The sequence below is a fragment of the Sphaerodactylus townsendi genome, linkage group LG02 (assembly GCF_021028975.2).
Source record: "Sphaerodactylus townsendi isolate TG3544 linkage group LG02, MPM_Stown_v2.3, whole genome shotgun sequence".
Lineage (NCBI taxonomy): Eukaryota > Metazoa > Chordata > Lepidosauria > Squamata > Sphaerodactylidae > Sphaerodactylus > Sphaerodactylus townsendi.
In genome coordinates, this window is record NC_059426.1 from 75,015,046 (window position 1) to 75,029,595 (window position 14,550).

General features: G+C 42.8%; 1 protein-coding gene across 1 annotated transcript in view; it reads left to right on the forward strand.

Moving 5' to 3' along the window:
- B4GALNT4 (beta-1,4-N-acetyl-galactosaminyltransferase 4) overlaps positions 1-13,804 on the forward strand; it is a 188,033-nt gene extending 174,229 nt beyond the window's left edge. Inside the window, exons 14-20 of the mRNA XM_048483594.1 lie at positions 287-1,577; positions 2,322-2,635; positions 3,849-4,002; positions 5,139-5,211; positions 5,314-5,467; positions 7,144-7,270; positions 11,210-13,804. Of these exons, the coding sequence (XP_048339551.1) occupies positions 287-1,577; positions 2,322-2,635; positions 3,849-4,002; positions 5,139-5,211; positions 5,314-5,467; positions 7,144-7,270; positions 11,210-11,324 (2,228 nt within the window). The 3' untranslated portion in view covers positions 11,325-13,804. The remainder of the gene's footprint in view (positions 1-286; positions 1,578-2,321; positions 2,636-3,848; positions 4,003-5,138; positions 5,212-5,313; positions 5,468-7,143; positions 7,271-11,209) is intronic.
- The last annotated feature ends 746 nt before the right edge of the window (positions 13,805-14,550 follow it).

Consider the following 14,550-nt stretch of genomic DNA (forward strand, 5'->3'; position numbering starts at 1 on the left):
TCCCGTAAATACATCATCCCTTTTATAGTCAGCGTCTGTACTTGTTTGCATGTTTTTCCAGAACCATGAGGCTGAGGAAATTAATATAAGCTGCCTAATGCTGCTCCATACTCACCTTGTATTCCTTTGTGCTTCAATACCCCCCCCCCAGCTCTTTTCCTCACCAACCTCTACACATTTGTCTTTCTCCTTTTCCTGTAATTCTCTAAACCATTACTCATCATAAAATGCTCTCATTTTTGTACATACACAACTGTTGAAGCTTTGCTGATCATTATTTTCTCAGATTTTCTTGAAGAGGAGGAAGAAGGAGCCGACAGTCCTGAGCCCACTGATCCACTTCCGGATACCAAGGATGGGAGCCCAAATACCCTGGATCCTCATATGTTGCCTGGGACCCAGAGAAAGGAGAGAACCCTGATCACAAAGGAATATGGGGATGACATGGACTACTACGCCTTCCATCAGAAGCAAAAGAAGTTTAATGAGGAAGGAGCCTTGGCAGGGCAGCCAGTCACTACAGGCACAAACAGCGGACCCAGCCTGAGTCCTGTGACTTCATCTAAGGACTTCCAGGCCTATAAGAGAACAGCAGCTTTAGGAGAACAGGATGTTATCCATAGTCGGTCTCTCAGCTGGGCACACAACGAGGAGGATGAGGAGAATGGACAGAAGAAAGGTGAGCTGGGAATGTTGCCCCCATCAAAGCAGGGCAGCTCTCTCAGCCTCCACCCGTACCTTTCTGTGTCTTTCTTTGCTGGGAAGGCCAAACAGCAGAGCCCTAAGGAGGAAAAACAGCCCATAAAGGAGAACAAGAAACCCCCCGAGAAAGTGTATGTGACCCGGCTGCAACCAAGCAAGAAGAAGGCCCCATCTCAAAAGAATACTTTCCCTGGAGTGTTCCTCTATCCCAAGCCTCCACGGAAGATGCAGTTGCACTCCAGGACTCCTCAACGTTGGTCTGCTCCCTCCAACAAATTCCACAGTATCCCTGGTCATAGGATACCATGGCTCACTGAGAACATGTCCAGGGAAACAGATCCTTCCAAAAGGAAAAGCCAGCGAGCCAACAGGAAATGGGAACAGCTATATGATCAAGAGACCTCTAAGACTAAGATCAAACATAACGTGCAGCCTAGTGTGTTGACCATGCCTGCCGAAGGACTGTTCAGCAAAGAAAACTTTGAGGTTTCTACCCCAGCAAGGGTGACCCAGGATTACAATTCCTCAGAGACAGGGCTCTCTGACGGGGTGAGAGTGACATCATTCCTGAGGATGTCAGAAATGACAGAATCTCAGCAGGATGAGGCTGAGGGCCCAGAGAAGGCCAGGGAAGAGGAGGTGGAGGAGGAATTGTCTGACTACAGCTATGAGAACTCTGATCTGCAACAGAGCTGGCTAGAGGACTCTATCAATTGGCAAAGGACGTTCAGTGTCAGCCCTGTGGACTTTGAGCTGTTGCGTTCAGACTGGAATGATTTGCGGTGCAATGTGTCAGGAAACCTACAGCTGACTGAGAGCGAGGTGGTAGATGTGGTGGCCCAGTATATGGAGAAACTCAATGAGAAGAATGGCGGGTAGGAAGGGGGATGTTGACTGTCCTACTGGGTAGGAACTGGGATGAGATATGAATGTATACCAACTCTTCCACTCAGGAATTCATACATAAAACATTTCCTGTTTGTAAAATTGTCTTCACTTTTGGATAGCTGGCAGCCTTTCTCCTAAGCAGTAACAAAGAGTAACTCAGTAGATATAACTGGAAGTATTCTGCCCTGAGTAACCACAGCCTGTAACTAAGTTTAGACCTCAAAGGGGCAGCTGGCTACTATCCGGAGGTAATTGTCACAAAAACAGCATGTCTTTGATTCAGGCAAATCAGCTTACAAGCCTTCCAGCTTCAGTGCAGGTTCATTTTATCTAACCTTAGCACAAGTGTTGTCTGATCAAGTCCTCCCTGACTTGCCTGAATATAAGACCCCTGTTTCTCCTGTCAGATAAGTAGTGAGGTGCAAAAAAAGTTCTGACAGTTTGAAGGAGGCCTCTTCATTTATGGGAATCTTTGTGGGATAGTATAAGTCCAGCTTTCATCATTTAATTGCCTCTGCTTAATGGCTGAGGATTAGGATTCAGGGCCTACCCAGCAGAGCAGCCGTCACTACTTTTAACAGCTGCTGGGGCAGAGGGGGGCATTTGACATACAGTAGCATGTTTGAAGATCCTGCACCAGGTTTGAAACAAGTAGCAGGGTGTCAGAGGTGGGGAAAAGGGGATTTGGTCAGACCTAAGACCATGTCAGCATCACGTTCTTCCACCCACAGCATCTACACCCTCTTGCGGATCATCAATGTGGAGAAACGGCGAGACACAGCCCGGGGCAACCGCTATCTTGTGGAGCTGGAGTTGATGGAGAGGGGCCAGAGGACTGTAAGACTCTCAGAGTACATCTATGTCCTGCTACACCAGGGCAAGTCAGAGGACAGCACTGAAGCCAACCCTGAGGGGCCTGCAACTATGTCCACTGAGTCTCAGCCACCACCTAGTGCCTGGAGCCTGCTGTATGGAAAGCCCATCCTGTGCAGGCCTCTGCAGCTTAACTGGAGGCATGATGTTATGGTACATTTTGTGGTGCCAGGTGAGAGAGTGCTTTCTGCATCCCAGCACCAATGGGGACGTTGATGTGCCATGGGGAGATGTGAGCCTGAGCGAAAAGGGAAGGAGGGAGGCCTGGACAAAGCTAGATACAAACTATAGTTTTTCAAAAATAATTGAAAGTGGTTTGAGAGAAGCTTTGCTTTTCCAGAGTGCACACCTGTCTTTGGTATCTACTGCTGTATCTGGTCAGACACATTTTGTATGTTTTTGAAATAATACAAAAAATTGAGAGATGTGCAGGCAGTGCCCATTCTTTCAAACTGCCTCCATGTCTCTGGGACAAAAGCATCTCTCTGTGTTCCAGAAAGGCTTTGTTTGAGACCTCATTAAGTGTGTGATGGGAGTTGCTGCTGATGTTCAGGCAGTGCCCATTCTTTCAAACTGCCTCCATGTCTCTGGGACAAAAGCATCTCTCTGTGTTCCAGAAAGGCTTTGTTTGAGACCTCATTAAGTGTGTGATGGGAGTTGCTGCTGATGCTAATCCATCATTGCATCCTATGCCTTTCTGGTAACGTATGAAATGAGAAAATCATGTCAGAAATGTCCATGTCCAGGGCACCAGCCCCAGTGTGGTGGGGTGGGGTGGGGTTCTGGTCTGGGAATCTCCCAGGAGAAGTGCTCCTCTTGCAGTATTTCTTCATTTTACATGGGAAGCAGTTGTGAGGAATCAGACTCTTGCCATGGCTACTACAGAGAGACTTCTCCATGTACAAAGTCATGAGAAGGACATGGTGTCTTTCTTGCTCTGTAAAAGTCTTGGTGACTAACATACCATGTAATATAACCACATTTTTTTAGCATACTGCTACAAAAAAAGAGAGACCGAGAGGCCACATTCTGTGCCCTAAATTATGAAAATGACATATATTTTCATATATAGAAATCATATTCTGTGGTGAGAATATGAAAATGCAAAATATGCACTGAGCAGTAGGTGATACGGGAACAAAATAACACTGTCTTTGTAATCTCTTCCATTATAATTATCTCTGTTAATAGAATATTGAATTGTCAAGGTTGAATATCTCTGAATTCTTGTTTAGGCTGGGAACACTTGCTGAGTGTATTATTTTCCTCCCTCTGTGGAGACATGGCAGTATAAATGTTGTGATGGGAACCGTTCATTACAGAACCGCTTCCCCATGACTAGTGTTTTGTATAAAATCCCAATGGCCTGTACTCATCTCTTGCAGTGAAAAACCAGGCACGTTGGGTACAGCAGTTTATCTCTGACATGGCCAACCTATACTTGAACACCAAGGATGCCAACTTCAACATTATCCTGGTAGATTTTGATAGTGATGACATGGATGTGGAGAAGGCACTGCAGGAGGCTCACCTGCCCAGGTAATACAAGCAGTAATGCAAACCCATTTCTCACTGGCCATTCTTCCTATGTCAGTACAGCTCAGTCTTGAAGCAGTCCAACAGCTGTCTGCTTTTTGAATGCAGGTGCTAATATTTGCCAAGCACATTACTTTGCATAATGCAGAAGGTGCAACTGGCCACTAGGGGGGAAAGTGAGATTGTTTAAATAAGATCCGCTACCTGGTTTCCTTTTCAAGGTCATGTGTGGCTGGCCAAGTTTTTTTCAGGTGTGTGTAAGGCTTGAATAGCAAAAGGTAACAGAGGAGATGTCTCAGCATGTGTATGTGAAAAGATTAGCCAAAAACAGAAAAGTCCCTCTTGAAACAGCTTCTCATTAAGTATGGAGAAGGTGTGTAACTGGCTACAGCTGCTGCTTCTCCACTAAGTCTGCATAGTGATGATATTCTTCCTTGACAAGCTGATACCAAATGCCCCCTGACAATCTTCTGTGAATATTATTCTTAAACTGGAAAGTTTTAATTGGTTTAATTGGAGAATCTGTCTATCACAAGCTTTGCATCTGGGATCCCATGCATGTTTACTTGGAAGTATATTCTCCATTTGTTCCAGGGGAAGCCCTCCATTAAAATTGGTGTTGTGATCACCCAGAAAGGCTGCAGGTTAAGGGCACAGTTGTTTATTTTGTGTGTTTGTTTTGCTTCTGTTGTGTTCCTGTAATCAGCAGTGATCAAGAAAATGTCAATGATGGGCTTTCTTTCTAAAAATGAGTAGTAGAGTATGTATGTTAAATTTCAAGTTGTCTCAACTTTTTCAGCATCTCAAAAACATATGTATCTGTGCTACTGGCAATATGCAGAATTACTTATAGCTAACTGAATAATGTTCAGTGGAAACGCAGATGATTAATCAACTAAAATTCTGTAATTGGTGGGTATCCCTAATTCTTGTTCATCTCTAGCCTGGCTGATTGTAGTTTAATGCTGCCTTTCAGGTGCTTTATGTCCGTACAATTTTACCTTCTGGCTGTTTGGAAGCCCCAGTAGTTACATCCAAGTAACTCCTACAGGGCTTTCTTTTGGGCCAGATCCTCCACTTTTGTTCATTCTGATCCTCTGTCATCTTCATACCCTTTTCCTGCTTGTTCTTGTTCACAGGTACCTATACTTGAAGCGCACAGGAAACTTTGAACGCTCTGCAGGACTTCAGGCAGGAGTGGACTCCATAGAGGTGAGAACTGAAGGAAACGAAAGTGGTTGTTCCCAGAGTTCCTTGGCACCTGGTTTGCCACACAGTCATGGTCTGTCTGTGCTACTCTCTTTGATCCCTCAGGATGGAAGCAGCATTGTTTTCCTGTGTGACCTGCACATTCACTTCCCCCTCAACATTTTAGACAGCATCCGGAAGCATTGTGTGGAGGGAAAACTGGCTTATGCACCCATTGTCATGCGGCTGGGCTGTGGGAGCTCTCCGAGAGAACCCAACGGTAAGGCTGCAGAATCAGGGGGAGCTAGACTGCTGGTGCTGCAATTGTTCTCTGCTTCTGTTCTACCACTCTTAAAGAAAGTCTGTCTCATTCTTAGAAATGCAAAATCCTTTCCTGCTATTACCCGCAATTCTCTTTAAAGACAGTGGAACATTTTTATGTTTTAGAGCACACAAGTTATCCCAGAAAAAAGTTATCACAGGCTACAGACTTCATTTTTACTCACATGCCAAGCTACTTCTATTCAGATGGCCTCACCTATTGATCTCACAGAATATATACTCCACTTGCTTTCCTTTCCTACATCAGATCCTCTGAAGATGCCAGCCACAGATGCAGGCGAAAAGTCAGGAGAGAATGCTGCTAGAACTCGGCCATACAGCCCGGAAACCACACAGCACCCCAGTGATTCCGGCTGTGAAATCCTTCGACAATACATATCCCAGAAAACCTGAAATTGGTCTACTACTGATCTCAATCATGTTGCCAGGAAATAGCAGATTAGAGACTGAGTGATAATTGACCAAATCATTTTTCTGAAGGAATTTTTTTTAAGTAGTGGATTGATAACTGCCTCTTTGAGTGACTGAGGGAAAGTTCCCTGAGTTTGTGATTAATTTATAAATGATACTGAGGGTTTGTTGATGTGGTCCTTGCATTATTTTAGCATCCAGGATTGGCAAGGATCCAGAATAATGACCTTCACTGATCCCAGGATCTCATCGATATCCATCATGGAAACTAGGGCAAAATGATCCATGAACAAACCAGCTTGTGTATTAGTCCTATCTACTGGTATGACAACTGACATTTAGGTCAGAGCATAGTATTCTCTACATTTTATCAGCACAAAACCTGGTCAAGGTATCTTGAGACAATGAAGGCTCAGATTTTGGTGTCAGTATCTGCTGAGCTACCTTAAAAAATTGGGATGGTTGTGAGTTAGCTGACATAAACTTTTGGGTTACTCACACTGGGTTTCTCACACTTCGTTGTTCCTTCTGCTACTACTGATGACCCTTGGTGTTGAATCTCTTGTTTAATGCAGAAATATAACTTCTAAAATCTTAGGAAGTTCTTATTTACTTCACGGTAGAGTGCAAGGATAGCAGATTCCTCTTTGTAGATTCTAACTTCTTTGCTTTCTCTTGATGTCTTCAAGTCAGGAATTGGTGCATGGGTGAAAGATAATGGCACAAACCCCAGTTCCACCTAGTACAACATCTTGTCAACAGGGGTGGCCATGTTTATCTAAGAGGCCCACAGATGACATTATTATGAATGAAACATTTTATTTTATTTATTTATTTATTTTCAGATTTCTAGACCGCCCCATCTCCTAGGGGCTCTGCGGCACATTCCCACTAACAGAGACAAACAATATTGAATTTGCTTGCTAACAAAAGAGTGAAATTCTGCATATGTGCTTACTGAAGAACTAATTGAATCTGAGAAATCAGGAGGCAACCCAAGGGATCAATTTCATAACGATTTCTGAGTTAATGGAAATTGTGTAATCTTTCACTACATAAAGTTATTTCAAAACTATTTAGTGTCAGCTGAAGACAATGCCTTTTGTTGCCAGTAAAAGACAGACCTACTTCTGTAGATAGCAAAGTGAGATCAGGCCTGTCTTCTTCCAGTCCAGGAATCATTCTTGGTTCATCTTTTTTCAGGCTACTGGGAAGTGAATGGCTTTGGCCTCTTTGGGATCTACAAGTCTGACTTCGATCGTATTGGAGGAATGAACACAGAAGAGTTCCGGGACCGCTGGGGTGGAGAAGACTGGGAGTTGCTGGACAGGTCAGGTTGCTGACTGCGATCATCTAAAGCATCCAGATCTTCTCCTGCTGGGGAAATGAAAAGGATGCTGTAGTAATCAGGAGGTTGAGCTAGGAACAGTTTGGGAGACAGATGTCTTGAGGCTCGTTATATTTTTGTGGATGGCCCGAGGTGGCAAACATGACAGATGTCCCTGCACAAGCATGCTCAGAGCGTTTTGTTCAGGCTTCAGCATACACAGCATTGATCAGGGCTGTTGCTGAGGGAAGAAGTGGAGGCACCACGCAGTCCAAATCAAGCACATGTCCAGTTTTCCAGATATGCAGAGGGCCTTGTTGTTCAAACAGAGCAGATTGTCCAGCATATCCCTAATGTAAGCGTATTTTTATAGTTCAACTTCACACTCTTTCCCCAGAAGCAATAATCCTCTGCCATTTAAAATTTTGTATTTAGATTCTTTGATGTCTTCCAAGTGTGTCACAGCACATATCTGACTGCCTCTTTTATTTTTAATAAAGAGGGGGAAACATCAGTATTGCTCTCCACTCTACCTTTTGCAAGTCTGTCTACCTCCATCTGTTATACACTGGCAGGAAGTTGTGTGTTAGACATTGAAAAGGCAAGAAGCTTTCATGCAAAGTCTGAAATGAGATTGGGACCAGCTGTAATTGTGCAGAAATACCCTAAGGCTGCCAGTCCTCTTGAAGATTTTCTCTTCAAGAGGTCTGCACCATTTGCAGAAGAAAATACCAGCATTCTATAAACACTCTGGATTTAAACCTCTGCTTAACTGTGTGAAAGCCCAACTCCTGAGGTTTTGCCGTAGGAATCCTAAGAAGTCTCTGTTCCTGACTTATACTGGGGTGTATTGCCAATTTCTACCTAGTTGTCAGGTGTGCTGTTCTGCCATTACCACGGCCATGCATGGTGCCTTCCAAGCTGTCAAACAGTTAAAATTACTTTTGTAACAAAACTATGCTGCTTTAGCAAAACGAATCAATTAGCAAGGCTCTATGCCTAATATTGCCCTGCCACAGGACTCAGCCAAGGTTTCTTTCTTTTACTTTGTCCTGTGACATAGCCAGAGTCAGGCTTTGTCAAATTTTGCAACGAATTCCAGAAATCTTGGATAGTCAACAATGATAGCACCTTCCTAGGTTCTTTATTTGTTTGTTTTTGATGCAGTGATAAGTTTGTGGTTGTATACAGAGAAGCAGGTCTCTTAACAGGTACTTTCACACATGGTACTCAAATTAAGGTTTGTTTTTATTACTACATAATTATTAATTTTCATTGGCTAAAACTGACATTTGATCTCTCTTTTGCTTTATGTCCTGCATCATCAGGATTCACATTGACACAAACAACTGAGAGTACCCCAATACATTTCTAATGCCTACATGAATGTGGTCTGAGCCAAAACAGTATCCATATGTTTGGCTGTTGTGAGTTTTCCAGCTTGTGTGGCTGTGGTTTAGTAGTTTTTGCTCCTAATGTTTTGCCTGCACCTATGACTGGCATCTTCAGAGACATGTCACAGTAAGATGTGTTTCTCTCCATGGTATAGTGTGGAGATGAAGGGAATGCTGTGAATGTAACATACCTTGATTTCAATAAGACCTTTGACAAGGTTCCCCATATTCTTGCCAACAAGCTAGTAAAATGTGGGATAGACTACACTACTACTAGATAGATTTACAATTGGTTGACTGACCAAACCCAAAAGTTGCTCACCAATGACTCATCTTCAGCCTGGAGAGAAGTGACTATTGGGTTGCCTCAGTATTTTTATAAATGACTTGGTTGATGGAATAGAGGGCATACTAATCAGATTTGCAGATGACATCAAATTAGGAGGGGTAGGACAGGGTCAGAATTTAGGGTCAGAACCTTGACAGATTCGAGAGTTGGGCCAAAACTAACAAAATGAATTTCAACGCAGAAAGATGTAAGGTATTACACTTAGGTAGAAAAAATAAAATGCACAAGTATAATATGGGCATTACCTGGTTTGACAACAATACGGGTGAAAGGGATCTGGGAGTTTTAGTAAACCACAACATGAGTCAGTAATTACATGGCAGCTAAGAAAACATGAACATGAGTCAGTAGTGTGACATGCCAGCTAAGAAAGCTGGTGCAATTCTGGGTTGCATCAATAGGAAATAGTGTCTAGATCAAAGGAAGTAATAGTACCACTCTATTCTGCATTGGTCAGACATCACCTGGACCTCACAGTGTCCACTTCTGGGCACCACAATTCAAGAAGGATATTGACAAGCTGGAGCATGTCCATATGAGGCCGGGTAAAATGTCTGGAATCCATGCTTGATGAGAAGAGATTTAGGGAGCAGGGTATGTTTAGTCTGGAGAAGAAAGGGTTAAAGGATGACATGATAGAGCCATGTTTAAATATTTGAAGGGATGTCATATTGAAGATGAAGCAAGCTCATTTTCTGCTGCTCCAGAGACTAGGACAAGAAGCCAATGGATTCAAACTACGTGAAAAGAGTTTCCACCTAAATATTAGGAAAAACTTCTGATGGTAAGAGCTGTTTGTGAAAAGGTTACCCAAAGCTGGGTACCTTATCAGTACTGTACCGAAACCTGGGTTTTTTTTATCCAGATACTCTCAAACAACTGAGATTTTGAAATTTTATTTAAAAGGAAGGAAAAGAAATGATAAAATCAAATCAGTTCTCTTTCATCTCTAGACAGTTCCAAGTATAAGAACAGTACAGTACAAGGCTATTCAGCCTAAGGCAGAAGAACCACCAGGAGAAAATCTCAAGAAAAATACTTTATGAATGAATTTCTGTAGAATGAATCTACCTAAAATGGTTTCAGGGGTTTTATAGAATTGGCTCATCTAGAACATTTGATCAATAATTAACCAACTGGGTGTCAATAGAATTGATGAGGGAGATGACCACCTGAGTATTATTGGCAATTAAGACTTATCTATCCATTTTAGAATGTGGTCTTGTAAAAACCAATTCCGCTATCTAAAGAAAAACACTACTTAAACTAAACACAAACACAGTTTGCAACTTTAATGAGGCCAAATGGTTGCATTGTAAAGGACCTAGCAAAACCAAATGGTTGCCGCACAAAAAACCCCAACATACAAGATAAGTGACCTCTAAGTAAATGTAAAGGAATATATACACTTCATTGTTCGACAGTGGAAACCCTGCCTCAGGGGGTGGTGGAATCTCCTTCTGTGGAGGTTTTTAAACAGAAGCTAGATGGCCATCTGTTTGGAGTGCTTTGATTGGGTGCTCCTTCATAGCAGGGGATTGGGCTGGATGGCCCTTGTGGTCTTTTCCAACTCTATGATTGTGTAGTGGGGTATATATTTTGTCCACCTGACAGGTGGGATGGGGGGTGAGGTGCATTTGTATGTGTCCAGATAGAGCTCATTGCAGTTGCAATCACATTTGCAATTGTATATCCCACCACAAAATCACTCCACACTGCTCTACAGAGAGAAACAATCTTAATGTGACATTGTTCTGAAGATGCCAGTCATATATGTGGATGAAACATTAGGGGCAAAAACAGCCAGACCATGGTCACTCAGCCCGAAAAATCCACAACAGCCAATTGATTCTAGCTATGAACGCTTTTGACAATACATTTCTGTATGTTTTCTTGGTGAGATCAAATAGCAGCTTTGGGCAGAAAATATTTACACAGAGAAAATAGTACAGGAGGCAAGGGTTAAAAACACCATCTTCCAGTACTGGGGCCTGATCCAGTTCACACTATACCTTCAGCTGGTATTTTAAAAAATCACTGGGATGCAAGGTGTGATCTTGGATCTCAAGCATCTTGACTAATTGACCCTTCAGTCTACAGCTGACATTTAACTAGTGCGGGGGTGGCGGTGGGAATTAAATGTTTTCTCTGTGTTTTCCTCACTTTCCTTCACATTCTTGTGTGTCTTCCTTGTTCCAGAGTGTTGCAGAGTGGACTAGAAGTGGAACGTTTGCGACTCAGGAACTTTTACCATTACTACCATTCCAAACGCGGCATGTGGAATTCACGCAACAAAAAGACATCCAAAGACTAAGCACCATTCCTGCCGAATTCTACTCCTGGCCCTCCTGAGGAGGTGAAGAGGGAGAAGCCGCCACCTTGGCTGTACTATACTGTATTGGTGCAATTTCCACACTGCTGCTGGTGTGCTTCTGGACCCTGCATCTAAGGCCTGTGCAAAGGCTGTTGGAGCTGAGGATTTCTATGGAACTATTCAAGACCAACCATGTTTACTTTGGGATTTTTGTGAATTTTCTTAAGGGATCTAATTTTCTTAGTCAGAAATTACAAATATTAACTCAGTAGTGCTGAAAGGTCAGGATTCCTGCTAAAGGGAGAACAGGGTGAGCCCTCCATTGTTACTGCCAGTCAGGAAGGAGCTGAGGCAGCTACTCCCAAGTTTATGCAGATGCAAAGATCTCATCAGATCTCAGAAGCTAAGCAGAGTTGGCCCTGATCAATATTTGGATGGGAGACCTCCAAGGAATACCAGGGTCACTAAGCAGAGGAAGGCAATGGCAAACCACCTCTGTTAGTCTCTTGCCTTGAAAACCTTACCAGGTTGCCATAAGTCAACTGCAGCTTGATGGCACTTTACACACACACACACAAAGGTCATGATGGTGCTTGCCTCATGGGCTCATTTCAGACATCATGTGAAAACATGGTTTTTTTCACCAATGGTTAATTTGTGAAGCCATGATTCACTGCATAGAAAATCGAATGCTGGTTTCACCACCCTTGCTCTGACCACGAGGATCTGTGGTTGGGGTGCATTATTGGGGAACTAGCTAGCATTAAGCCCAATGTCTATATGCATGTATTATGAAAAACTACAGTTAAGACTAAAACAGCTTCAAACTGTGGTTTTACATCCTGCTTTGACAGATCCTAATAACTAACTGTAGTTAGTGGAGTGGCTGTGTTCACTAACCTAGTTTAATTGAATAATTGTTTTGCATTATGTCTGAACTGAGCATACCATGATCTCTAGGTTTTGGCCCTGAGGTGAGAGGAGAACTAATGTTCACTGCTTAGGTGCCTGGGCTTCAGCACCTTCACATGTTAAGGGGGGCATTTTTCAGGAAGAGTAATAGTAATTGAGAGTAATTGAGAAGATGCATTATCAGACAGTGGTTTCAATCCATCAAATCCAGTTTTGGATTTTATGTTTGATGCAGTGACGGCTCACCTAGGTAGAGACAGTCTCAACCCATACTTACTTGTTTATGTGGCTAATAGATAACTGGAAAAGCATTTTGCTTTAATGAGTTCAAAGATAGGAATAGATATAAAAGGTATAGTCCCTTGAAAAGGGAGAGAGTGGCCCCAGCTGTTCTCAGAGGAATATAGGAGTCAAGAAACTCTAGTGCCCCAGGATTCCACAGTCTTCATTTCAGCTGTAGCACAAGAATGGGTAGATGGTCACAAAATGAGAGAGTTAAGAGATGCCAGCTGGCACCCGGGTGGGAGGGACGGGGGAGAGAAGAGGTTTAGCATTGTGTTCACAAGCAACATCACTTCCAGTATGAAATAAGAAGTGATGTCATCACCTCAGGGCAATGATGTAGGATTTACCCAAAACTGCAACAATGTGATAGCAGCACTCCAAGTTTTGCTTCAGAAATAACACATTAGGCTGAATCCCCAGCACATCTCCTCCCCACATCAAGTGGCATCAGAGAATGAGGAAGACTATCAGGAGATCTGTTCTCCCTGGAGAGAGGATGAGTTTCAGCTTAACCATCAGCAAGGGCAAAGTAAGAATTAAAAAACCTCTGATGAATACAGTGTTACTGGGGGACCAGAAGCTAGTTATTACTGCCTGCTCCTTACCACTCACTCAGCTGAGAAAATGGGAGAAGGTAGGCACATGTTTAGGCTGTGTCCCCACCCATGCCCGTTGTAGGAATGATTAAAGCATGAGTCTGACAAAGTGGTTTCCCCATGTAACTTTGCAGAGGTTCAGAATTTTGTGTAAACTTTGCTGTAACGTCATGCAAAGTCTGCGTGCTCTGTCTGGATGCAAGAGTTCTGAAGCCCTTGCAGAACCAATGCTGGAGTGCTAATGAAGCAAGTGTGGCTGCTTTGCACCAGTTGCACCACAGTTCAAAGGAGATGCTGAGCCCAAGCAGAGTCACATGCTCAAGCTCTTGCCTTGTCAGCCTCACATGTAAATCAGGCCTTTCTGAATGGCTAGGAGGGCATGCCCTCTCCCCTCCAGCCCCAATTCCATTATTGTTTCTGCTGAGCCCTTGCTTCTGACCCAATTCCTATTCTTGGAAAGTAGACAAGGTTTCATTTTCCTCTGTTTTCATCTTCTACCTGCTATGGTTAGTGTATCAGAAACAAAAGATGCAGGAATCAGAGGAGAGGAGGGCAAAACAATATTTCCAAGCTAATTTCTGTGAAATTATGAGGTAGAAAGCTGTTTTCAGAACGTTATGTCTGGTATTGGGTTTTTTATTTTTATTGATATTGTTATTAAAAAATAAATGTCTTGGTTCTGATTTTCCCAGGTTTCAGTTCCAGTGCTTTGCAAACTTAGTAGTACTTGCACCTCCTGCAAATATCCCTTCTTAGCCAGGCATGCATTATAAGAATGTTGTGTGGGGACTATGTCTGCCCCTAAACTTTCCCCCAAGCATGCTGCCAGGAGGGTATGTCATCACAATGCAAGTCAGCACCTGTGAGTTGTAGACCAAATTACAATTAGCCATCAGCTTCAGGTGAAAACATCCACATTCATACAATATGTCTCCAGTCCAACTCCAGATCTACACAACAATTCATAATTCCAAACCTGGATGTAAAATTTGCATCAGAAGATTAAAAAAATGATCAGTTGCATAAGAGTTGAATAAGATTGTGAAGATGTGCTTCTCAATATGCATCTGGATGAAAGAGTACTTCATACTTACCTTTTTTGGATAAGAATCTATACAAGCTATTAAACACAGAGTTCTGTTCCACTTTCTGGATGCGTGTGTGTAGAGACACTTCGAATATGTAAACAATATTTAGTCGATAACTCTGACGCTTTTTGTGTCAAAACACCTCCTCAGGGAATCGAACCTTGCTTTCAACAACAGCTCAAAAAGTATCTCAAATAGCAGCCAGTTTTTCACAATCAAATCCCTTGAGGATCAAACCCTTAATGCGAGACATTTTGATGCTAAACATGTCGGCATCATCAAATAACTATTGTTTATAAATGTGAAGATTCTTTGTACACCTTTTTTTTTTGACATCATTTACTC